This window comes from Battus philenor, unplaced genomic scaffold, assembly GCF_028537555.1.
Source record: "Battus philenor isolate CCGP_79_NKW_IND1 unplaced genomic scaffold, ilBatPhil1.0.hap1 SCAF_23, whole genome shotgun sequence".
NCBI classification, from domain to species: domain Eukaryota; kingdom Metazoa; phylum Arthropoda; class Insecta; order Lepidoptera; family Papilionidae; genus Battus; species Battus philenor.
In genome coordinates this window covers 4,369,870-4,396,117 of record NW_027181686.1, presented here as the reverse complement: position 1 = coordinate 4,396,117, position 26,248 = coordinate 4,369,870, and the positions used below count along the sequence as shown (strand labels likewise).

The following is a 26,248-nucleotide window of genomic DNA, read 5'->3' as shown; positions in this document are numbered from 1 at the left end:
TAACAAAGTATAATATTAATAAGGCACAACCCCAAAGAAAAATGTACCTAGCCACCTAAGAGTAATAAGATGATGCAAGGAAGGCGATGAAAGCAAGAAGTAATGAAAGAACAAAATGAAAAAATTGTGATGGAAATAAGGTAAGAATACAAGACATTGAGTAGTATGACAGTGAGTGAAGAATAAAGATGAAAAATCTGAAAAACCTATTTGTAAACAAAGACCCTGATCCGAACTAATTAGGGGTACGAGAGGCCTCCAGTAGCGGGGGCCATTAAAAATAAAAAAAATAAAAAATCTTATCTGTACTTTCGTAAGGTAATCTATCTCTTTTCAGATAAACGAAAAGAAGAAATTATAAAATACATAAATATATATATATTATACTCTGATATAGGAACTTTCTGTTATATAATAGACTATTCTTTTATCTTTTCTTCTTTATTAAATAGCGCTTTAATGTTTGACTTCAGCATATAGAAAACAGTTAATTCTTTCATCGTCGTATCATCCCGTAGACACAAGGCATGTTCTCCTCCAAAGATATTTATGGGGAGAAATACAATAATTTCCACGAATGGCAGGCGCGTCCGGTGATCGCAGTATGGTGTTACGGGTCGCAAAGGACTCTGCTGCCCATACTCTGGAAACTTATTTATAAGCAGTGACAAAAAGTGCACGGAATGCGAATTACGTAAGATTGTATTTTGGGAGTCGATCCCGCAATCTACAATCGCAAATACGTCCTCACCACTGGTCTACCACTGCTCGAAATCACACTGAACTTACACCAAATTACGGACTATCAAACACTTTATCGGAGCTATATGCATTTTACTGAATAATAAAATGTATAGCGAAAAAAATACTTCACTCTCCGAATGCGATATCAAGTAATAGCTTTCCCGAAATCTTAAAGAACTCCTTATTGATAAATAGCAGGAGACTACAAAAGGCTGGTCAATGATACCCTTACAATAAACGCTGTGCAAAGTGTAGATTAGGAAAAAACTTTCATGTCAGCAACTCAAAGAATTAATTTTCCATAACATCTCCGAGGTGAATTGAATAATTGTATGGAATTTAATTACCTGACGCATTTAAGTGCGGCGGTCGATAATATACTAATGCGTGTAGTTACGCGCGTTACTATGTAATTTAACCTTTGTATATAATATCTGTATCTAATTTAATAAAAATACTATGTTTTCAATAAACGCAGTCTTGTATATAACAAAGTGATGATTACTTGATTTTGAAATTTACTTCGTTCCAGCCCTTAGAAGCTCACTGCAAGGCTTAAGTCTTTAAGTGAGGCATATGCCTCGGAGTGATATATCATGATCGCCATGCTTGGCAGGCGGGTTGGCGATCGCAGTGAGGTATGGTATGCGTATAGGACACTTCTGCCCATCCTCTGGAAACTTGTTTGTGAGCAATGGCCATCATATATTATTAATACACAAAGTGTGAAATTTATAAGAATGTATTCCGGGAATCCAACCTCAGTCCTTTACCGTTGCGCTACTGCAGCTCTTGGGTGGTTATTTCATTTTACAAAATATATTATTTTTTATTTAAACATATAACATTTTAACATATAGTTATATGTCAACGACATGCTAGAAACGTGTTTTTTCCTATTTAAAAAAGAAACATGATTCACATTAATAATTTTAAATTATATACGTTATATGTATATTTAATTCTGACAATATGCAAGGTTCATATATAACATTAAAACAAATTGTGTATACAATATGTAAGTTGTATAGTAATGTATGTATTTGGATATACCCTAAACTGCCCTCTCCTTCAAGTCTCTCATCTCCATCCAAAAGTTGTCTTGTAGAAATCGCCTCGAGCGATAAGACTGCTTTTTGTACCATATGAATTGTTTTTTTTTTCGTCTATTTATTGTATATGATGTGCAAAAAAGTTATGATATCTTAATTAATTAAAATAAATTAATGGCTTCTAATGATTGAAATTAAGTAAATATAAAGCCAAGACGACAATGTACATAAAAGTATATAATAACATAACTAAAAACAAAATAAACTCTACTGTGATACGTGGCCCTTAAAATAAGGTAATGACAGTGAGGGCTGTCTCTCTTAACGCCCCTAACTACACATCTGAAAATGAAATCCCTACATTACCTTACATCTGGTAGATTAAAAAATACCACACGCTCTACAATTTTTTTAAAGACAAAATTATGTGATAAGACCATCTTCAGTTTCTGTTAGATTTCTTCGCTGTTAGCCCTATCGTTTCGTAGTTGTGACTAAGCATTACAAAATATGCCTTTAACCGGTGATTGAACACTTCCTAATTAAGAACAATTCAATGGTGGGTGAGCTTCAGAGGAGTGGCTAGGCTGTCTAGAGTGATATAGCTTTAAAGCTTTTATACCTATTCACAATCACCCTGTCTAAAGATATCGCTTTGAAATATATTACATTAATCTATTTTTATAAGAATGTTACACGCTAATAACTTCAGACTGTACAACGTCTGAACAGACAGATGGTAATAATTAATTTTAATATCTAATGATCCGAATTTCGAAAAAAGTTTTTTTTACGTTGTTTATTATTTCTAAAAACATTGATTTTTTGGTTTCATGTATAAATATACATAAATACATTTAGTACACGAAGTGTAGATACAATGATAAACAGCAAATGAGTAAACGTCAGTGAATCTTTGCCGCCTATTTCCAAGTAACCTGTATAAATAATAACTGTTTTGGATTGTTAAAGATTTAGTGATTGCGTATACATTAGTATCTCGTAATGCTTTTAAATTTTTTATATTTAGTAAAAATTGTTCTAAGAAATTTGTCGGTGCTCGATTACTATAAGATGCTGTGTAATTTTGACCGAATGACGTGATTTACTCGTATAAGTTTTTTTGTTCACTACCTACTCATCATTACTTTTTTTTCTGTCAAATTCGTTACACGTTAAGTGCTTTTTGCCATTGAACAGAATCTAATTCTAAGAAAATATTTGTTATTTTTTTGTTTAGTTTTTATCAGATTGAATTGATGATGTGTCTTGGATTAAGTTAGTGAGTCAGCCTTTATGTCAATCCATCTTGAACGTCTCAATACTATGAAACATACATACGTTACTTTTGGATCATCGTCGTTATTTCAGCCGTAGGAGGCCAACCTTATAAATTTCCTACAGGACCTTGTATACGTCATCTGTCCACCTTTCGCGTGGACATTCTACGCTACGCTTGCCAGCCCGTGATCTCAACTTCAGAAATTTAAGACTCAGGCGGCTGTTTTTCGCTTTTTGTGGACAGCACACTACCAATTTAACTTGCCAATCCGCTGGGCAAAAGAAAGTAACCAACATACGGGTATATTCTTACTATATATACGAATCTTCTCATTCCTGATTCGTTTCGTAGTGAATTCCCGAGCATATTCATCGCGAATGTGATCTCGAAGTTAATAGCGATAGTACAAAGTGCAAGAATAATTATTACGTAATTTTTTTTCTAGTGAACAAAGATTAGTTTTTGGTTTCACTATATAAAAAATCATTAGTTACATTTAAGTTTCATCATCCCCAGCTACGAAATCATAAGGTAAGCTATGATCTACGATTAACGCAAGTATAACCTCCATGACCTTTTACAGATTATATATCTATTAATAGTTTTTGTAAGGTTTTTTTTTAAACACGTTATTTTGACGTCTGTAACCTCCGCGTTTTTAAATCAACGACCTTCTATCTACTTACGTTTCGATGTAGTGAAAAAGAAGTATTGTTTTATGCATTTTAAATTTAAGATTTATTTTATTTAAGTCTTAACTGTTTTCATGTGGAGCATATAAAATTTTTGAGGAAATCCGTTCCCTGAAATTTGTTTTGCCAAAAATATCACGTTTTTATAATCTATTATATATCTAAATTATTTTGTTTGTTGTGATCATTCGAATTATGCGTTAATATTTTAAGCATTTTTATTAGAATGTATAATCAATATGACATATTCATATTCCAATTTTAGAATAAAAATAGTAAAATATCAAAATGTTTATAGCACTGCTGAGCATTAATCCCTCCATGGGTTCCCAATAAGACTGGAAGGAAACTGCTTTTAATCAGCGTCTTCCGTCGACCATAACAAAGTTGTCTCTCTTCCTAAGGTAATTATAATAACTTTACGAGGAATTAATCATAGTTTGGTGGACTTGAAGTAAAAAATATACAGGTAGTATTGTGGTAGTGGTCTACACTTGTGTATAAAAAGTAAATCAGGTATACATGGATATTTTTTTATACTTTTTATTATGAATTTAATTAATATATGTGCGATGGTCCGGACTTTATCGCAGTTTAAAACAGTGACGTGACAGTTTTTTTTTAATCTTTTAAATTACCTTCAATATTGTTATAATGTTACAGTATTTTCTTTATTCGTATATATTATTATATGTATTCTTATTATGTATTACAATATATTATTAGAAGTCTACGTGTAAGATAATTTTAAATAGATGAACAAGATAAGATAATGTAATATATTAAAATATTGGAATATCCAACAGATATATTAGCTTGTGTCTTATAGCGCGCAGAACAGATGGCAGTTGGGATCATAATGTTATGGAGTAGAGAGCGTGGATAGGAATCTCTTCTTTCTGTTGATAGCCTTGCTCGAAATGAATCGAAATCAATTCGCGGAAAAAGTGGTCCACGAACTATTATAGACCGGACTGGCAAGGGCAATGCAGGATATCCATCCACGAGGTAGACAAGCGACCTTGTTAAGACGCTGTATACAGGCCACATTCTATTGTACAAAGTCAAAATAGTTTTATTAAATAAGACCATTACAATCATCTATAATTGTCAACTTAAAATGGTTCGTAACGCGTTTCCTATTGAAAAAACGAAAGTCAAGAGTTTTTATTTTTTTCGATGACGGCGTTAATTTGTTTTATCTTTAAAATAAGAGCAATTAATTTCCTCACATCTTTATCAAAAATATACTCTGAAAAAGAGTAACATGCCTTTTGGCACAGCCTGTGCTTAATAAATTACTTGAATTTACTTAGAAATAAATTACCACGTTCTTTGGTAGTTTATTATGAAATCGTACATAAGTGATCTTCAAATGAATGAGACACTTCAGGAAGCCTAATAGCGGGTGCAAGCTAATTTTGATTTCTTGAATACACCTAAAGGGGAGGCCAATGAGCAGCAGCGAACGTCCTGTTACAGAGATGGTGATGATGACGATAATAGGTTTAAGGTGTAGTGTATTAGAAAAGCTAGAAATCGAACACACTTATTTCATTTACAGTTAGTGTTATTCTTTCAAATATTTAAAATCAAATAAAGATAGTAGAAGTAGTGAAATAAAAAAAAACTAAAAATCGAGTTGTAAAATTTATATTTTTATTTTTCACGGTCGTATATAATAATTTCATGGTCGCTTGAACTGTATTGTTGTGTAGTACATCTCATGTTTAACACAGAGTGACTCAAAGTAATCAGCCATATGCTTAGAAACAACATATAAAATTATGTTTTTAAGGCGTAAAACATTCTTATCTTTGCACTAACCGATCGTAAAACCGCCTCGCCTTGTGTTAACGAAAAGCCGTTAAGTTGAAAAAAGGTTTCCTATCTCGTAATTTTTTTATTATATATAGGTTTTCATAAAGGTTCTCTACAGTCTTTCGCAAACTGTTATGCAACATTGCCGCTGCATTAAAGCGGTACAAGAAAACATAGGAAAGAAACAGGTATATCATAAGATGATCAAATCCAATGAAACAACGGATATAACGCCCGCGCTAACTTACTTATCTGATACTTGGAGAATGCCTAGAAGGTTATAGACTAGACAGCCGCCTTCAGCCATAAACTACAGTGAAATTGTAAATGTCAACACACATGTGACTAGATATCCTCATTAGATATGAGTTCTTAAGAACGTATTTGAGAGACAAGTCTCTTCTATAAACTAACTTTATGTGGCCAATACACATTTACTTTTTGACATGCCTCGTTGACGAGGTCGGCACATATGAAGCGGTCATCTCACCCATTTACAACCTCTTATACTAGATAGAATCATTGCTGGAGCTTCTTCCGTCAGTTCTCCCAGCGCTAACACTCGATGTCAAATGTTAGCCAGGTAAGAGAAGACGATCAAGTCTGAATTCGGTCATCATTGGTACGGAATCACTTTGAGTGAACCCCAAGCCATGATCACTCCCTTAAACGCCTTTAAGAATTCGTCGAGCCTGCAGTGTTACTAAACCTGGATTTTCCAAAGGAGCGGTTTAGCTTTGTTAGTTTATGCGATATCTGCGTTCTTTGTTCTGCCCCTACAAACTAACGAAAAATATAAATGGCATTGAGGCATTGTAGTCCGGTCCAAAAGAGAAGTTCAAATTTTTTAATCGCACTTACGGATACGTTGTTGTAATGTAAAATGGCAACATAGAAGCGTCAGAAAAAAAAGTATATGATGTATAATATCTTGATGGATATAAATAATGTGTATCTTTTATAAGATAAACCAACCAATGTAGCTTAGTTTTTAACATAAGAAAAGCCATTAAGCGATAAAAATGTTACAGCAAAGAACCTATTTATCAGAATCAGTATATATCTCTATATATCTCCAGGCTTGATTTTTCTCGTGGATGTTCTGTTGTTTGTTAGCAATTAACATTATTACCAAGTTTAAAGTGGGTGGCATAGAAGGAACTCAGCCTAAACTTATTTTGATATAAAACTCAAGGGTATATTGACGTGTGCATGGTCGACGATCACGATGCATTATGCAAATTTATCATTAACACAATGTCTGCTTCTCCGTGTCACCATTGTTATAATTGTAGCAGTAGAAAATGCACAGTCGGACATAGGTTCCTGTATTCAGTATTTTTCAACGACCCTAACCAGGTCTGTCCACCTTGTGGGAAGAAGTCCTCCACTGCGCAGGTCCGAGATACCCACTCCGGAGTGGGTAATTGAGTATAATCTCACACTAAATAAACGTTAGTAGTAAGTTAATTAAAATCTGCTGTTCTGTTAGATTATTACATTATAAAAAAAGGATAAACAGATGTCCTTATCTATAAACTTCACAATAATAAGCTCATTGAGCTGCTTGATAAAACGTTATTGCTATTAAATCTAATATTTAAACACAAGAGTTTGAATAATATGTGATAAATGTAAAAACATTTAAATAAAAAAAAGTCTTAAAGTTTACATTAGGTATTTCACTGGATCAGGCCGAACAGTTTAGGCGGATGCTCCATGGAAATAGCTGACTCTGTTGAAAATTATCATTAATGGCAGGTACCGCTGGCATGACGCCTATAAGGTACCTATTTCTTCTGCCAAGTTACTACTTGTACACAGTAGTGTCCTTTGAATTCTGCATACACACAGTAGTTAAAGACGTTATCACACTGTTGGAGTGAATTTTAATTATGTGAATCGGTGAAGTCGTAACATAAATGTGCCTACTTACGAATGTTTCTTTTCTGATTTCTAAAGCATTCTAACATCGACGAAATTTAGTAAAAACTTTTAGACTTCGGTTTAATTCCAAGATTGATTTGAAGTTGTTTAAATAACGCGTAAATAATAATGATATAGGTAAGATAAATAATTACATAAGCAGACAATTTTAACTTTCATTGAAGTTTTATATTGCGAATAAATTCTGTGAGCTCGTTATACAGATTTTCATGTCAATCGATACAAAATGACATATGGAATATAGCAGTCACTGACACTTTTCGACTTTACTTTGTAGTTTCGAACAAGTTGTTAATCTTTAATAGCTTAATCGTTTTTTTTTTTGGGTGTTATATGCAAATTCAAAAATTCTTTTTTTAACTAAGATTACATCTCTTATTATCGTCAAGTTGAAGAACACTTTCTATTGATGCACTTTCTCCATTCATGTATTAAGAAGCAACAGTCAACATTTTTATTGACTTAAATATTTCAATGAAAGACTGGTATTGACAGGTCAAAAAGTCATCTTTGTATATTTGTGCAGTTGTAATAATATCATCAATCATTTTATATATTTAAAAGTGTATATTCAAAGTATTAATATCGTATTTTGTAACAATACTCGTATTACATTGTAAATTTCTCACATTTTATTTTATTCTTGTACGAAGTTCATACGAATATTTCGTTTAATTTGTATGTAAGTAAATAATTGTTTCAAGATTAATTAAAGGGCAATTATTATTATGTATCATTATTTTTTATATTGTGTACATTTACGTCGATTCCGAAAATATTGAAATGAATTTTGTCTACCCGATCTAAAATTAACGAAGGCTATGTGCAAAACAGGTTAAATTAAATTGTTAGCAAATTTAACATGATCTATGCTATTTCATCAAAACATATTAATATGTTTTGACAGACCAATAAAATATATTTTCCTGCATGTCTGATTAATGAACCAACTTATTCATTGATAATAAGTTTTTATTAAAAGGATCGTATTAAAAATTTCGTAATATTCCGTTAGGTTTGCATACGTCATCATCATTATTTCATATGAAAGACGCCTACGACTGGACATCTGGATCGAATCAGAAGCACCTTCCGAGGGCTTAAACAAGGTCGTCTGTCCACTTTGTAGATGGACGTCCTGTGCTGCGATCGTAAGATTGTGTGACGTCATTCCAGAATCTTAAGGCTCAAGCGGTAATTAGTTCTGTTTTATACGTACCGTAATTCATAAACAGAATTCTAACGACTTCTCAGTGATTTATTTTAAGTGGTTTACAATTTGGAAAATACACCAATCTTACTGAATAATTTACATGAGAAAAGAAAACTTGGGTTATTCCTAAAACATAGTTAACGCAACATCTATTCTTAAATTTTAGTGTCTAATATATAAGATAATAAAAGTTATGAATCGTTTAAAACTTTAGTAGAGGCAAGGGGACCAATGGCGTGGGCACGCCCCCCACTAGATGGAACAACAAACATAGCAGGAAGTCGTTGAATGCGGGCAATGACCGGTCATCGTGAATATCTTTAGGGGTGGCCTTGTAGTGGGCGTCTATCAGCTAACATGATAATGATGAAGAGAACCAGAGAATATATTAAATTCACGATAATTGTTTCATACACATATGTACTTTTAAAAAAAAGGAAATAACGGTTTATTTCCTTTAATAAGAAAAAAAATAATTGTAGTAAGAGTGCGGAACAAGTTCTATCCGCATACCGAATGATTTAACTAAGGAAGTGTGAAAGCGTTTCTGTCGGAGGCTAGTTTAAACTATCTTTAAATGCTACGAGTTTCGCAGATTTAAATTTATTTAAACACGCTTTACCTTAACAAGAGTAGCACTGATTAACGAGGTGATTAGCCAGGAAACGCGAGCACAGTATTATAGGCCGTTTAGATTCGTTACCATATCTTGCAGTCCTTGAAATTTCTTGTTTATTGTTTTTAAACATTTATAGTAGTAAAGTCTTCTAATTGAATACAAAATAGGTGTTTATAATAACACCCAACTCATTTTTACCACTGTAGATAGAAAAGTATGATTTATGGTAAATTTAGGCATATTCTACACAACTAAAAACAGTGTAGAAAAACCTCTCTCTCGCAAAAAAATAATGCAAAAGAAGTTATAACAAAATCGATATTATATAAGTATTTATAAAAATTCATAAGTACAAAACATGTAAAAAATCCAAATTTAAATTAAGAATAAAAATCAATCTTGTAACTATTCATCGGTACTTGATAACAACCCGTTAAATACGAATTCGGTCAAAAATGCTGTCTCAGTAGAACGTCAGGTATTCAAATCAATTGTATTTTGTGTCTGTATAGATCGTATAAATGTATAATATTCTTACCAATTTAATTCATCGGAAGTAGTTTGACATTTCGCGACGGTCATTCCGTAGTATGCAATGTCACTGTCGTTCCGATTTCTTCCAGAAAATGTGAACAATTCCAAGCTCGTCTGCATCAAAGTGATTTCCGTTTAATGCAAACCAAACTGTATATTCGACATGACACAACGCACCGGCGACTTCCACCCGCGAATCGTTTTGTAAACAACTACGAAAACTCTATGCCGTCACAAAACAAATCGAAACCGTAATCGCTTCACGCTGAAGTTTTATAGTTTGTTTTATTATTTTTTTTTACGACAAGTCGCGCGCCTCGCACGTGCTCTCGCGGCGATGCAGCCTTTCGCAATAAACGCTCGAATGCTGGCCACTAAGAATAAGGAACAGCGTGTGTTCGCACATAAATTCGCTCGAGTGTGACACCAGCTGATTTAGACACGGATCCCCTAGCGGAGAAGTTAACAATGAGACAATGGTGCGGGTTATTCATCAACGCATTGTTTGAGTCCGCTTAAAAGTCAACCGGCATAACAAAGGTAGGTTAATGTTTGAAGATATGGATTTGATGCGGTAGTTTTGGCTAAATTTACAAAATATTTTAATTGTTTTTATCAGCTCTAGCACTAGATCGATTTTTAAAATAATGTATCCGCTTAATACATGTAATATACATGACGCTATGTATGTGAATTTTAGTTTATGTTTATTACTAAATAAACCTAATATCTTTATCCACTTCATTCAATAAAACACGTTGTCATTTATAATCAAAATAGGCTTGTTTCTAATGTGTGCCGCGTGTTGTATGGAATTTTAGCCACTCCGCCCCTCTTTCAACACAACTTTTTTTTTATCGACAGATATTCTTTGCCTTTGACATTCATAGCTTCACCGATCTAAAGTGGTGGAGCTCTGATGGCTTAGTATAAACCTCTTAAAAGTAAGTAATCACGAGGTCTCTCACTAGATTTTACACTAGAGTTACATCATTTATTTGACCTAATGGATAGAAATAGATATTTATAGTTCAAACTCTTCATGTGTCTTTATATACGCATATGTAATTAAGTTACATACCTTAGACCTTCTTTTTTCGGTATTAATTCTAAAATTAGAAGTACCTTATTAAATGAATTTTAAGAGTTTTTGGTTGATCTAAAAGTATGAAACTTTGTTGAGTAATTTACATGACTAATATAATAACATACATTAAAAGTTGTTAAATTTCATTTAAAAGAATTAACTCCTATGCTCCTTGCCGTCACTTCTCAGCAGAACAGCATTCCGAAACGGCGGTAGCTTTACTTCTTATAATATAAAATTAATCAAAATATTTGTAGTGTCGGTACCGCAACATTGTAAGAATTTCATACAATATCTGTCGAGAAATCTTCATCACGAACTAGTCGTAAACCGAAGTATGTATCTAATAATATTTGTCCATACAGTTTCTACTTTTTGCCTTTGGTGCAAGTTTTGTTTACTTGTTATATTACTTTTAAAAATCATTATTTCATTTACGTTTATGTAATTTATATAAATGCACGGATATTGTTTTTCACCATTAAATAAACATTATTGTAAATTATTGAAAAAATAAAAATTAAATTATTAGAAATTAATGACGATGATCCTTCATTATAGAATTTTAACTCATTAATCCTAATGATTTAAAAAGGTCACGTTGTCGTTAGCCAAAGTGGTAGTAAAACTACTACTGCTAGCATTCAAGAGTTTTTAGTGGATCGAAATGTGTGGAACTTTGTTGACTTATTTTTAACTTTCATTAAAAAAGGGGCAACTGTTGAATTTCTGTCTGTCTCTTCTGAGCAGATTAACATCCGAGCACGTGGTTGCTTACTACATATTATGTTAAAATAATCGACGATACAAAAGTGTATGTAAATGCCGGTTTGAATAAAGATATATTTAATATATTTTTTTTAAAAATTCTTGACAAATACCCGAAAAGCAGATAACAGAAACTTTTCGAAATTCAGCCGTCTCGGACATCCTCGAAACAAAATATTTAAAGTGGGACAGCTAGTGCTGAGGTTAACTCTCTCTTTAAAGGTGTTTCATGAAGCGACCTCCAAAGCGATCTTGGAGCATGTCAACGGCCCAATATGATAAAATAAATATAACGTCCCGAGGTGAGACCCTTGATCATGGATGCACAGACCGCGGCCCGCCGGTCGAATACTGGTGGCCCGCCATCAACAAAAATAATACTCTCGTACATTTGAAAAATATTGAATTCGAATTATTATCAATTCTTTATTACTTATACTTCTGGCGGCCGGCCCGCCAGAAGTATAAATAATTCATCATTTGTGTCAATTCCATCAGTTCATGATTTGCCCGAGTGACCCCTAGTCTTAAAGTCAGTGCAACCATGCCCTTGATGGTACCTTCGAACTACTTTTTTCTAAGACTGCACTGTCACTACTGCACGATAGGCTTTTGCAGTTTTCTTAGTTACTGTAAACTGTACGTTTAGTTATGACACAAAATTTTGCGGACAAACAACATTTGTTAATGACAAAAACGCAACGGAAATATTAAACTATCTGTATCGCAAGCATCGGAAACGCAAGGGAGATCTTAGTGCATTGAACAAGATAATTCGTTAACAAGTACTAATACAATCGACAAGATCGCACAAAGGTTATGGACCGTACGCATCCGGACAAAGCTATAGGCTAAGCTAGTACATGCAACTATCTACAGGCTGATTGGTCATACGTGTAAAAAAATTTAAAGGGTGTATAGTACACCTTATTCAAAAATAAATAGTTACAGAAATAACAAATAACGTATAATATACGTATAAGACAAACCGCTTATAAAATTAAAAAAAAATGTTGATATTTTGTATCTATAGTGAACTGTCGTATTCCGATAGAAAAAAACATTATAATACGATATATTTAGTAGTGTTCCATTTGTACAGGATGTTTGGAAATAGGTGCTTTAAAGCTTTTGGCGGACAAGCTACCACTTACCTTTTACACCTTTAACCAATCACCCTGTATAGACACATACAGTACTTGAAATACGGTAAATACATAGCAACAAAAACAACTGTGTATAACTGTGTTTTTGCTACTAATAACTACTCTGTATAAATTCGTTAAGGTGCAAAGTACACAAACATACATTGAAAACGTTTTTTTGGTCTGTAATTGACGTTTTTATTAATGACATTGAATAAATTGTATTCTGTATTCAAAAGATAGCTTTAGTGCTAATGGATTAAGGTTTCTTTTGGCTAAAATAAGTAATTGTTAATGGATACGGTTTTTAATATTTACAATTAACAGTCAAAATAATAAATTTGTGTAATGTGAAAAAACGAAAGGTGTATCAAAGCAGTTTTTACGAGAAAATTGACAGATACTAAATAATTCTGTACAATTTTTATTGCAAACAAAACCATACTTACTCAACAAATTACTAATATCTGTACAATATACAAAAGATGTTTTACATATACCCGTTTTTACACGAAGAGTTCGACCTCATTTAGAAGATTATTTGAATATGGAACATTGTAATTTTACAATAATTTATTTTAAATAAATGTAAAGCTGCAGTACGACCCAGGAACTGGACACTCAGTGCAATTTTTTAATGAGAAAATGGTTTGTTCAACATTCATCTTTCTTTTTAGGCATATTAACCCAGTGATGCAATGTTTACGAAATATAAATTATTACCATTGTACAGTCGTATGCTTTAAGAAAATAGTACCACCTATGTTATAAAATAAATTCCATACAATTGTACACTTTCATTATATTTATGAATCGAAGACTATTAAATATATAGTATATATATAGATATATGATATAGATATATATAGATAGTTTACGTGGCAGAGAGCAAGATACGTAGCGAGCAGAACCGATGTCTGATAGAGCTTTAAAGTTTCGGATCTAAGTGACTAAGCATAAGCAAACTGTAGTGGATAAAAATATTTTGTTTGCCATACTTTTAATTATTTTACAGGAGAAGGTTTTATGTATACGTAATATGTCCAAGACTACGGTTAGCAAAGCCAATGTTAAATGCAATACGATAAAGTTTGGAATAATTCCAATCCCTTAAGTATTGCATCTAACCGGCCGAGGTAAGATTCCTAAGAAAGCTTTCGTACCAAGATACGTAAACAAAATTTAGGCGTAGCGTCTTCCAGGCTCTGACCATCAAGTCCGCGGAATCTGTAAATGCTAATAAGGCAACAGTGTGTGGAACTTGGGGTTATTGACGTATTTTCTTTCTTTCTTACTTACTTTTTCAGCCAACTAATGCCTGCCGCAAGGCGTAGGATTCCTTCAAAGATCGCCACGATGACCGATATGCGTTGCCCGTATCCATCCACTTCCCGTCTCCTTAACTATCTCTCGTGCTCACTAGGTAGACCGACAACACTATTTGACTCATTTACATGATTAATATTATAATGTACGCAATAAACATTGATAAATTTCATTTAAAAAGTGCAACTGTTTTTTTATTTTTTATTTAATATTCTTTATAATATTAGTGCATTATTTCTTGCGTCGTTACCGCAACTCCGAAGATATCTATACAACATTTCTCAAGAAAACTCCAACACCAACCAATCTTAAAGCAAAGGATGTATTGAATAATATTTGTTTACAACTGTCAAAAGAAACTTTTTTATTATATTTCTATTAAACAAAGGCAACTGTTGAGATTCTGATCGGCTATTCTCAGCCAATTAGTGTCCCTAACCGGTGATAGATTACTATTTATAATATGAAAATAATATAAAATATTTTGAATTTATATTTGTAAATTATTTCTTGTGTCAATACCGAAACACCGTATGAATTCTATACAACGTTTCTCGAAAAATGTCACCATCAACCAATCTTAAAGCAAAGGAAGTATCGAATTATATTTATTTACTTATAATGATAAAATAATTGAGAATTTAAAATTGCATGTGTGTTGATATTTATTGCAGATATTATGAAATTGAGTGTAAATACTCTCTGGAAAAAATATCAGATTGATATTTAACGAGTAACATTGTTTACGTTTACGTACGTAAGCCTGAAATACAAAAACCGGTAGTTCTTGTTTTATAAAACATTTGACGCAGCCAGCCATAGTTACGTCATCATATGAAAGGTCTCGTTTCCGCTGTAATTTGTCAATGGCAATTTATTTACCGCCAGACACCTGGACGTCGGAGAATATTGTACAACGCTCTTCTTCAACATCCATAACAAGGTCTTGGTGGTGGATTCGGAGGCTTTGTTTTTGTACCTGATTTGTACTTTTTCCTAAGTGGTATTTGCAGATTTTGCCGGTACGAATAGGCAGGGCGCTGAAGGCGTTTAGCCTAAAACCTTTTTTAAGGTCGCGAAGCTGCTAGATACTACAATTTCATTAGATTATATTATCCACTGCACATATGACTTAGTCCCTCATAAAAACGCGTGCATAAATAGCTTTATCCTAAGACTTTGAGGCACTAGATCACCCTGATCAAACTATAGTCTACAAAGGCTTTACCGTAGTGATGGCAAGGCGTTAAAGAAGAACATGAAGTTTTTGGCGATATAAGTCCAGCATAAACGTTTCGTTGTCTTTGAAACCGATGTATATCCCATGTGATATTCCTCATAAAAATAAAAAAGGAGGTTGGGCTGGTTATTAATAATATTATTTCTTTATTGTTTTATTCAATTATATCAGGCCGTGCCGCATCTTATTCAGGAATACATAGAAAAAATGAAAAAAAAGGTTTATGTGGTAACATACTTAAACATATACAGTAAAGATCAAGGGTGGCTAATCTGCGGTTTGCAAGCCACAAGCGGCTTTTTCAATAAATGTACCCGAATTCCTTTTTTATTTTTGTATTATGTTTTTAAGAAATAGTATATAATATAATTTATTGACAATAAATAATAATATTAAAGGACTAAGTGCAATTTAGTGTTTTGTAAGGAATACCCGTGTTTTGTTCTTAATTATAATTCATTTAAAAAATCTTAATGCCTTTTTGCAGACCTTTTAAAACGTTTTAAATTGCGGTTCCGAAAATTTTAAAAATTTTAAAAAATGACTAGGACTGAACCTTGCTTGGTCACCCCTGGTATAAACTGTGATTATTTGTTGTTAACTGTTTGGATATTGGAATTCCCCTATTTATGCATAGCACATATAAATATGTGTGAGTCTATTGCATGAAAACATGTTTTTGTTTTTGATTCATATATACCTGACATTGTTTTCCTTATAACGATATATAAGACTGCCAATTAATCTTCTGAATACCATGTAAAGATGACGTTTATAAAAATTAAAATAACTTGTGTTGAGAAGTAAAAAATTGTTTTTACAAAGATATTAAGTAATAAGTACATCCACCCAAGAGCAAGGATCTATTTACGGTAGGTCTTGCCTTCTTTGTTCCCTCCCTTCTTCCCCCCGGCTTTACCTGATCTGACAGCAATAAATAAAAAAAGTAGGTGCTATGTAAGCTAAATATTATTTGCGCATACCCATCTTATCTGCGTTAATTATTTTTATATAATATCTCTATATATTGAACATATTCGTGTTATTGACACTATTGGATACTTTCAAACGGCTACACCAATATTTTAGACTTTTATGTCTTTAGATTTGTCTTCATCCGGATGAGGATAATTAGTATTGAAACTTGATAGTAGTCAAATAAAAACATATCACTAAAAAATTTAACTTGAAAATTTTGTATAAATTTGAAAATTGACTTTATATTTATGACTGTTAGGCGAAGTTCGCCAGGCAAGCTAGTTATGAAATATATCTTATAACGACTTATCGTTATAATAATAATAACAATCGGAGTAACATAAACAAAGATTAATAGCTTTTATGGTATGTGTATCGAACTCTTATTAAAGCAATTAACAGATAATAGTTTTTTTTTTGTATTTATAGAATACTACATACACGTGACACGTAAACGTGGTATTTATCTTAACGCATTTAAAATCGAACCAAGAAACTGCTCCAGAAAGCATATCGGACATCATTACTGTGTTTATATTGGGTAAAAATGGCGGGAAATCCTATAGCTATCTTATAAGCGGCGAAATCTTCTGTGTTCACATCTGTATGATAGATTTAATTCCTCATAAGAGCTGCACGAAAAATATTCTTGAGGATAAATACTTTAAACTCAACTTATTTTTGTTTATTTATCTTTATGAGAAATAATATTTCTTATGCGTCAAACACTGAAGATTAATTTTTAAACGGATATTTCTAGTAATACTATGTGAGTAGCAGGGTGTTGTGTAAAACCGTCACACTTACTCTTAAATAGTAAGCGTCTCCACTTTTATAGATCGTTTGTCAAATCGAGATAAGAATTTGGGGGCATTACAATCTTGTCGAATAAACAATATAACGGACTAAGCCGATGTGCTTTCGAATTTACTTACTATAAAGGGGTAACACTAAGTAGAAGGTGTAAATACCAACAAGCAAACAGATATGTCAAAAATAAAAGCAAAACTAAAACTCGATTAGACTTTAACTGCTAACTGTATCCACGATATTAGAAACAAGTTTGACTTGTTGCTGACTGGTCAATTATTTTCACTCGATTTATTTTCCTCAAAGATATTTGAAAATTACCATATTTTTGCTCATCTATTAGAACTATCGATTCTATGCATAATAACAATAATGCCCAATAACGAATTTACCATATAGAACTACATAATTTTTTTAAAAATATGTATTATGTAGCATGAAGAAGTGATGGTGGCAAGGACACATCGCTCGTGCAACTGGTCTTTGGAGTCGAAAGGTTCAAGAGTGGCGACCACGGGTCGATAAACGCGACATAAACAGACTCCTCGTCAGTTGCACCAAACACATAGCTAAGATTGCGGGATGACTGAATACGGACTAAGACCGGTGATTGTGGCATCACAACGTATGATATAAAATTAATAAAGTAAAGTGAATTGGTCAGACAACGTTGAGACGATTGACCCAGGCCGCTTCCAACCGGTCCTTTTGAAAATTTATCATGTTTATATCCAGTAGTGGACGCCCTAAGGTTTAAATGATGACGTAGGATGCAGGTCGATTCCAACCGGTTCTTTTAGAAATATACAGGGGAGGCATAGGCTTCCCAGCTGTGACCTCTCACGGTTCAATTAATGATGATGATAAAAATGCAAATTTTTCGTGTTCATTTCAACCAATACAAATTTTTGTTTATTATATTTTTGTTTAAACAATATACGCGGTGAATGTCTCAAAAATTTCAATAGTTTCAAGAAATTTTTTAGATGTTAAATATTTATTATCGTTATTTCAATTTTTTATATTATTATTTCCTACTTAGTAGGCATTAAATGTATTTTTAGAATTGATTCTTATTTAAAATAAGAATAGATTCATTGCAAATCAAGCAATGAATATATTACCAGCGTTTAATTAGGCAATTAAGAAGGTGAGCCGTACGATCTGTGTAATAATAAACGAGTTTATGGTCACTTGCGTGACACACAACTCCGTTATTACCATAGAGCTATTGCCGTGTTCTCTGCACGCCACTGCCACGACTAATGCCGTTTTGTACATTGCACATCCTGTTATTTATAGAGGAGAGGAAGCAGTGTAAGTGTGCATGTAATAATTTGCTACTTATCTCCAGTCAATGCCGAACAAAGCTAAAGAAATTATAATAATTGTCGATTCAAAAGTATTAATAGAATTATTAACATTCGTAATGTTACGAACTATACTTAATTATTAGTGTAAAGGGTTTTATTAGGGTATAAAGGGTTAATTAATTATTATATTTATAAGCTATTTGTTTAATAAAAAGGATGATTGGTTATTAGTTTTAAAACTAAAGAGGTTACATCTATTTTCATTTTTAATCATCTGTATAAAGTGATCATTCGGAAATTCTATTGCAACGCAACAGGCCAGTAATTTCTGGCAGTACAAATTATACATGGACAGATAATAAACAATAATTTAATATGAAGTCATCTGAATTGTAATAACGCTTTCTTTTTCTTGCTATATTATCATTACGTTATTTATTATTTCTGAAATCAACTATGAAATGAGATATACGTTCACCCCTTTAAACCTTTTATATCTGTATCCAATCATCCTGTATCGATTTCAATCATCGTAGTTTACTTCGAAGATGCTATTTGTTTATAATAGTATGATTTCTTTTTAATAACGTAAATTAAGGTAAGCTTAATGAAAAATCTTTATTTAAATTATAGTCATCGATTTCACTATGCTTAGCCTTGTCCTTTGACCAAACAAATTGAAGAAAAAAAGACAAGAAAAAAAAAAGAAAGAAAGCCTTGTTCACTTTGATCAGTTGAAGCAGATCTTCCAGAAATTTCGGACGAATCATTTTAATTTCGTCATCATATCAACAGAAAGACGCCCAATGCAAGGCGTTCCACAAAGATCGCCACCATGACCGGTCTCTCAGTGCTTGCATTCAGCGAACGCGACCATAACTATATCATCGGTCTACCGATTCCCCAATCGGCCTACCCATACACGCAGTATGGGTACCGGTTTGTGGTCGCCCCTCAAGAATCTTTCGGTTCGAACGGCCGCCTGTTTTATTTAAACATTTTATATTGTGTCATTGATGTTGCTAGCCCTAAGTCTTTTCCAGCTTCATCGAAGTAGCGAGCGGTAGGGTCCGTGAACTATACATTAACCTTTTTAATTTGTTGTCATTTAATTGATTAAGGTTCGAGGTAGATATACGGATTCTTGAAATAATGGAGACCATCAATAGTACGATGTTTAAAGAAAACAGCGTCTGTAATAATCAAGATGGTTTTATACATGTTATTACATAACGTGTTCATCATTATAAATTTTCCATTTATAATGAAATGTAGTTTTATATGTACTATAAAGTATTAGATGGAGATATATATCTTTATATTGGTCACGTTTTATTATTTAAGTTTATTGATTTTACAGTTTAAATCGTTCGATTAGTTTATGATTGTGATGAAGTTATTACAATGCGTCTTGGCATAAGATTTTTTTATTGTACTAACACTGGTTTATCATGTCAACTGCCCTTGGACATATATGCCCACAAGGCCTGAAGACCACTGGGTTAGATAAGCCCGAAACGAAGTAAGCTACATTATATCAAATTACCTTAAAAACACAGTTTAAAATCGCTTGATTTGGATATACTACATACCACAGGACCATAAACAATAAAATTTCATTTATCATTTCAAAAAAATTGTTATCCGACACTGACAAGCGCCATGTTTTTACCTTTTCAGCCAATAAAAGGTTAATGAATTTGTTATTTGTGTAGACAGTGAATAGACGGGGGTAAGGCGCTTATATCGCTAAGCCTGAACCTTGTTTATTAGTAGCCAAGCTCGAAATCTCCCTTGATTGCTTTAGCTTGTGCCGCTACATACTGTTGTAGTGCCGAATCTTTTTTTGTCTTCGTCATCTGAAACCTCGTGTGCCTAGTAGCAGTCTTTTTTAGACTATTTGAATTTATAATTTTTAAAACTTAATTCTATTTATTCATGTTTTAGTTTCTGAACGTCCAAATCCTAGGTCTTATTCACATAATACTTATTCTACACACATCATAATACTTATTCTATATATTGTACTTATTTGCTATGTCAACTCCTTTTAATTCCATTGTGTATTTGCTTTCCATTGCTTGAATGGAAAGTCTTATAGAAACTTATTCTATCCTATTTCTAATTTAGTTCTATTTTATACATTTCAAAAGATTTATGCTATTTATAAGTTATTTTTTGAGTGTGCCATATATCCTTTAAATAGATATCATTTATCACACTATTAAAATATATCTACCGACAACTTATAATACTTCTGATTGTTTTGTAATTCTAATTTTATGCTAGTTTAATTGGCTTTACACCAGCTCGGTTGCAACCGGGGTGAGACCTGTGTTATTCGTTTGACCATCTTCATTGTCTGGATGCATTAAGCTGCTATTTCTGGCCAGAGCTTCGAAAACTATTTTTTCCATATAACGAGTAGATGCGATGATATCTTACCGAATCGGGAGACCTATAAGTTGTTAGATCGTTAAGGCAGGCGCTCTACAGACTGACTGGGCACAATAACCCTTACAATAACTACGGCTTCGTTAGTCACTCAAAACGTGTTTAACATTCTGTTTCAAGGGTGCACTACACGGCCGAACGTCGACGTCTGTTGCTATTACCTGATTAACATAAACTCCATCAAGGCTTCTATCTAGAATGGGATCCAATGGGATTGGAGTATCCGGTTATACACTTCAACCTTGTTTTCGACGATACCAGTTGGTTTCCAAAGTGTCAGAAAAACTCCAACAATGCTTCTATCTAAAATGTTTTGGGAGTCCTTACCCCTATGAAACAAAGATGCCTTACCCCCTGACAATATCCTCGTTAACACTAATTGGGTTTCCGGTTATTTTTACCATCAGTACGTAAAACAAGAAGAATAATCTGCTATTTATGTTTCATTTATTCACATTGATATCTAGTAGGATCTACTCTCTCTACAACTTGTAGACCTCTAAGAAAAATGCAAGATTGAATTTGTTTATAAAGACATCCTTCAAACTAAAACTGCGACGGTTCTAAATACGTCCTAATCAGACGGCTTTTTTGTGGTCACTTTTACAATATCATTAATACACTAGTTGAGCATTTAATTTAAAGTTGTCTTATCACTTAAAAATTCGTTACACTATAATATTTTTATAACTTTTTTTAATGATCTTAAATGTGTAACAAGAAAGTTTAGAAATACTGTCCACAGTTGCTTAAAAATCTCCATTATCTTGTTCTGCTCATATATGCCGACCCTTTCGTATAGAAACCAGTTATTGATGTTCCGGGATTACCCATAGTTAAAAACGAGTTATTCATTGCAAATCGCACGGTTTTGCTATGTTTAAAGATGCGCTTTTAAATAATTGAGATTATATACAACGTTTGTGCTGACATTAAAAAAACTTAAGATCTGCGATACAATACGCGAATTTGTAATTTATCATAATTTTTACTGCACAAGTCTGATATTAATGTTTATTACAATGCGACCGGTAGAAAGCCTTCAGTATCTTCCACGACAACTACAAGAAGGTCTTTTGTCCCCTTAACCTAAAGTCCCAATGAAAGAAGAGGAAAGATAGAGTAGAATAATATTAGAAGAGTACGGAAATAAAAACAAAAAAAATGTGAAAAAATTATTGAAAAAATAAAATAGACCCTGTGCTAAATAAAATAGGTATACGAGAGGTCCTCAATAGATAAGGTCATTAAAAAAAAAATCAAAAGTTTCTTCTTCCGAGGAAAATACACTATATGCTCCGTCACTGTCACTGTCCCGCTGCACGTAAACCTATGCTAACTATAATTATAATATGATAGAATAGATTTCTTATTTAGATTTGAGGAATATGAAGGTTTATTTAAAATGCAAAAGTTATAATAAAAACTTTTCTATCCTAGAATTTATATTAGTATCGTACATCGCAGTTCTGTATACTATACATGTATGTCATAGGTTGGAACCCACAATTATGAAAACGTGATCTCAACCAAAATGATTCCTTAGTTTCACGTCAACATCTTATTCATCGGAAATCCCACATTTGATTAGCAAAAGTTATTAACAGTTATTAACGAATTGAGAAACAATTATCTACAAGTTATTCTCGAGTTCAGAATACGGCGCAGTTTCTTAATTTGCATAATAATTGGATTCTTTCGACCATCTGTTCAGACTCAAATTTAATTCCACTTGATAGAAAAGTCATTAAAATAATAGGTATTTTTAAATTTATATTTTCGGAATGGTCATTTGTGGTGCAATTTTGTTCATTTTATTTCTGCATTTAATATATATAATATAGATAACTCTTTGTTTTTCTCGTCGACGTTCACTTCAATTGCAATTGAAGTACATGAAAAGGTATATGCACAGCTATATATTTATATATTAATTCACCATTTTAACATCTTTTGCATAGGTGGACTTAATACCTCTGGGCAATCTCTACCAGTCAACCCAAAATGGTGCCCAAAATTTATCATTCTGTATATGCTATTTTTACATAGTAATTACCTATTATGTATTCTTTACACAAATTTATAGTTTAATATTATAGATAAGTAAATAATTTATATATTGGTGTAAATTCAAAAATAATTTAAAGCAGGCCGCTACCAGTCGGTCATATTGAAAATTTATGGTTGAATCCTTTCGGACTACTGCGAATAAAATGATGATAGTGATGAAACATAACCCTTCGGTAATTCCACCACCAAGACCCAAGCCAGATCTCATCATCATCCCATTCACAGAGAAGCCCGGAGGATTCCGAGGAGCTTAAAGCCCTTGCTAAATTCCTGACAAAAAAATGTCTCAACGTGGTAAATATTTTAGCCGCCAAACTTCACGCAGCTTCCGTTCCGACGGAACACTTTATGATGATCGTAGAGCACTCGGCGCTTCTCCGCGCGTTTAAAGCGACATTTAAATAAATTTCCCTTTTCATATCCCCGCTATGATTCACAACCAACATCGGATCTCCGGCGAGTGCGATGCACTATGGCATTGACAACTCACGCATATAGGAACCCGCTGGCCGCGTCCACCTTACCCGCGTACAAGCGTGGATGAGAAAGAAAGCGTTCGCACCAAGCCACGACCACCGAGTAGTCTCGTTTCGCACACCACACTTCACTCATTACGTTATACACCTACGTTTTGTATATTGTTTCTGAGGATGTTAATGCTGATAGCCCTAAGGCTTTTACAGCTTCGTCGGTACTGAGTTCATGGAGCGGAAGGGTCCGTGAACTAGATACTACACGGGGTATACTTTTCCATACTTTCCTTTTGTATACTTTTACACAGGGGTAGACTATAACCTACCTTCGTGGAAAAGTCTTCGGTGAACTGGTGCAACGAACTGATTTTTATTTTCTATAATTCGTAGACCATTCTGCTTATGAATACTCATTTTGACGAAGCTGTGACAACCCGCACGATTATCAGCACTAATTTTAACAGAAAGAGAAAGTGATTAAACATAATTTTTATTAAGAATCATGTGGCATTCAGGAAATTCATTTATATTTAAGGTACACAAAACAGGATACCGTCAAGATAAAAATTATTGATACACCCTGGACGCAAGCCGATTCCAACCTGTCCTATTAAAAATCTATCGATGCGGCCTTTGTCCAGTCGACGTTTTAGCCCATAGACGATCATTGCAAGTCATAGCTCTCCACTAGAGTTATCTTTGGGGGATTTAGCATAATCGCCACTCTTAGTAAGCCGGTTTAAGATCGCAGTAATGAATTATGGTAAGCAGAGAACACAGCTGCCCATACTCTGGAAACTTGTTTACGAGTGGTAATATAAAATCCTATAGAATTTATGCACAAAGTGTTAAGACCTACGTTCGTAAGTCTCAGTACTATACCGCTAGGCTAACAATGCTCAATAAGTTACAATGTTCAGTAATAGCTAGTAAAAATGATACTACACTCGTATTTAATCACTTATAAATCATTGTACCGAGAAAACGTACTTATCATAAAGTTATATAAATATTGTCACTTTATTGTATAAAGCGTAAAAAACTGACAAAACTGCGTAATTTTATTATCGACATAATTTCAGCTGCAGGACATTCGCTTCTGGGCATACATACCTTAAAGGATCGGCCGGAAGCAGCTTGTTGCCAATATTTTTGTCCTTAACTACATCTGTCACATGTATTAATGATTCAATAATATTGTTTTCAGGGTCACCTGCAATGGATGACAAAGACAATTGCATCAGCAGGTTCTTCAAAGAAGAGAGCGATTTAAACATCAACGAAATAAGTTCAGATAAATTGTTAGCATCCACTTCAAATTCCAGTCACGATTCTTCCCAAGATTTAAGTCAGACATCAATTGATTCAGATCTATTAAATATCGATCAATTAACTTTAGATGGACCTGAGCCTTTGAATATACAGCCTTTTTTTAATATCACAGTTCGTAATATGCCTACGTCACCGCATTACGTAATCGAAGAGGAATTCTCCCAGAACCCCTGGGCGATGTTAGTAGCAACAATATTTTTAACTAAAACCTCTGCTAAAACAGCCAGGCGCTATATTAAAAGTTTCTTCGAAGAATATCCGACACCTTATGACGTTTTAAATGATAATCCAACGTCATTGGAAAGGTTTTTTGATAATCTTGGACTGAGGAAACGTGGACATATGATTTGGAAACTCAGCTACCAATTCGTGTCGTCAAAGTGGCGAAGAGCTAGTGATTTATGTGGGATAGGAAAGTATGGAGAAGACGCTTACAGGATGTTCTGCTTGGGTCATACAGATGTCGACCCCGGAGACAGATATTTGAAACTCTATATGGATTGGCTAAATAAACACACAGAGTTCATTGAAGAAAATGGGGTTATAGACAGCGAATGTGTCATTGAAGATCCTGTTTTAAAATATTATAGAATAACACTCAGAGATGTAAAATAATTTTATATATTATTTTTAAATTGTTACAAAAACATAGCATGTAGATTAATTTTTAATTTAACAACGATTTCAATAGAGACTTTATTTAATAAATATAAAACTAAAAAACTAATAATGATTAAATGTGCTAATTTTGTAGTAATAAATATATATTTTGTAGCAAATCATGTTACATTGTATCTCTGTGTGAAGATTAAAATATTTTATCAAAATTAATATAAAAATGCGTGTCATTCAATCATCAAATTTAAGTTTGAATTCATGATAATTTACTTTAAAATTTATCTTTTTAGTTAAAATAACAAACTAGCTGTTTCGTTTTTAGGTTAATATTTAATGTAAAAAAATTAATAACAATCAGGTACATATTTATTTTGTAACAAATTATACAAGTTTTAAATTCTACACACTAAATTATGTTATAACAGAAATAATTGAATATAATACCCATGTTCGTATCCGAATGGTTAATATTATGCGAGAACGTTGATGAAAAATTAAAACTTTTATAGTTTTTAAGTAAAAATAATCCAACACAATATTTCTAACTTAAATTATTTTAACCTATAGTAACCGTTATAACTTTGCTTTTATTTTAGTTGTGATTGAAATAAAGATTATTTGTTATTGTTAATAAAAAAAGTTAATTTGAACCAGTGTTTTTCTCGTCTTTTACTTGCCCCCAATTAATTTTTTGCTGTCATAAGTTATGATTTATCGCAGTTTAATAGAA

The 26,248-nt window shown here is 32.9% G+C and overlaps 2 protein-coding genes across 4 annotated transcripts in view; one reads left to right on the top strand and one right to left on the bottom strand.

Moving 5' to 3' along the window:
* The window catches only part of LOC137924172 (calcium release-activated calcium channel protein 1-like), a 60,671-nt gene extending 50,465 nt beyond the window's left edge, over positions 1-10,206 (bottom strand). The window contains exon 1 of one of the 2 annotated variants that reach the window (XM_068767533.1): positions 9,909-10,206. The gene's annotated coding sequence lies outside the window, so the exon portion shown is untranslated. The remainder of the gene's footprint in view (positions 1-9,908) is intronic. The other variant, XM_068767531.1, reaches the window with a different exon arrangement.
* The window catches only part of LOC137924174 (methyl-CpG-binding domain protein 4-like), a 38,031-nt gene extending 12,516 nt beyond the window's left edge, over positions 1-25,515 (top strand). Inside the window, exons 1-2 of one of the 2 annotated variants that reach the window (XM_068767535.1) lie at positions 10,279-10,444; positions 24,776-25,515. In XM_068767535.1, the coding sequence (XP_068623636.1) occupies positions 24,787-25,515 (729 nt within the window). In that variant the 5' untranslated portion in view covers positions 10,279-10,444; positions 24,776-24,786. Of the gene's footprint in view, positions 1-10,278; positions 10,445-24,775 lie in introns of those variants that run through there. The other variant, XM_068767534.1, reaches the window with a different exon arrangement.
* The last annotated feature ends 733 nt before the right edge of the window (positions 25,516-26,248 follow it).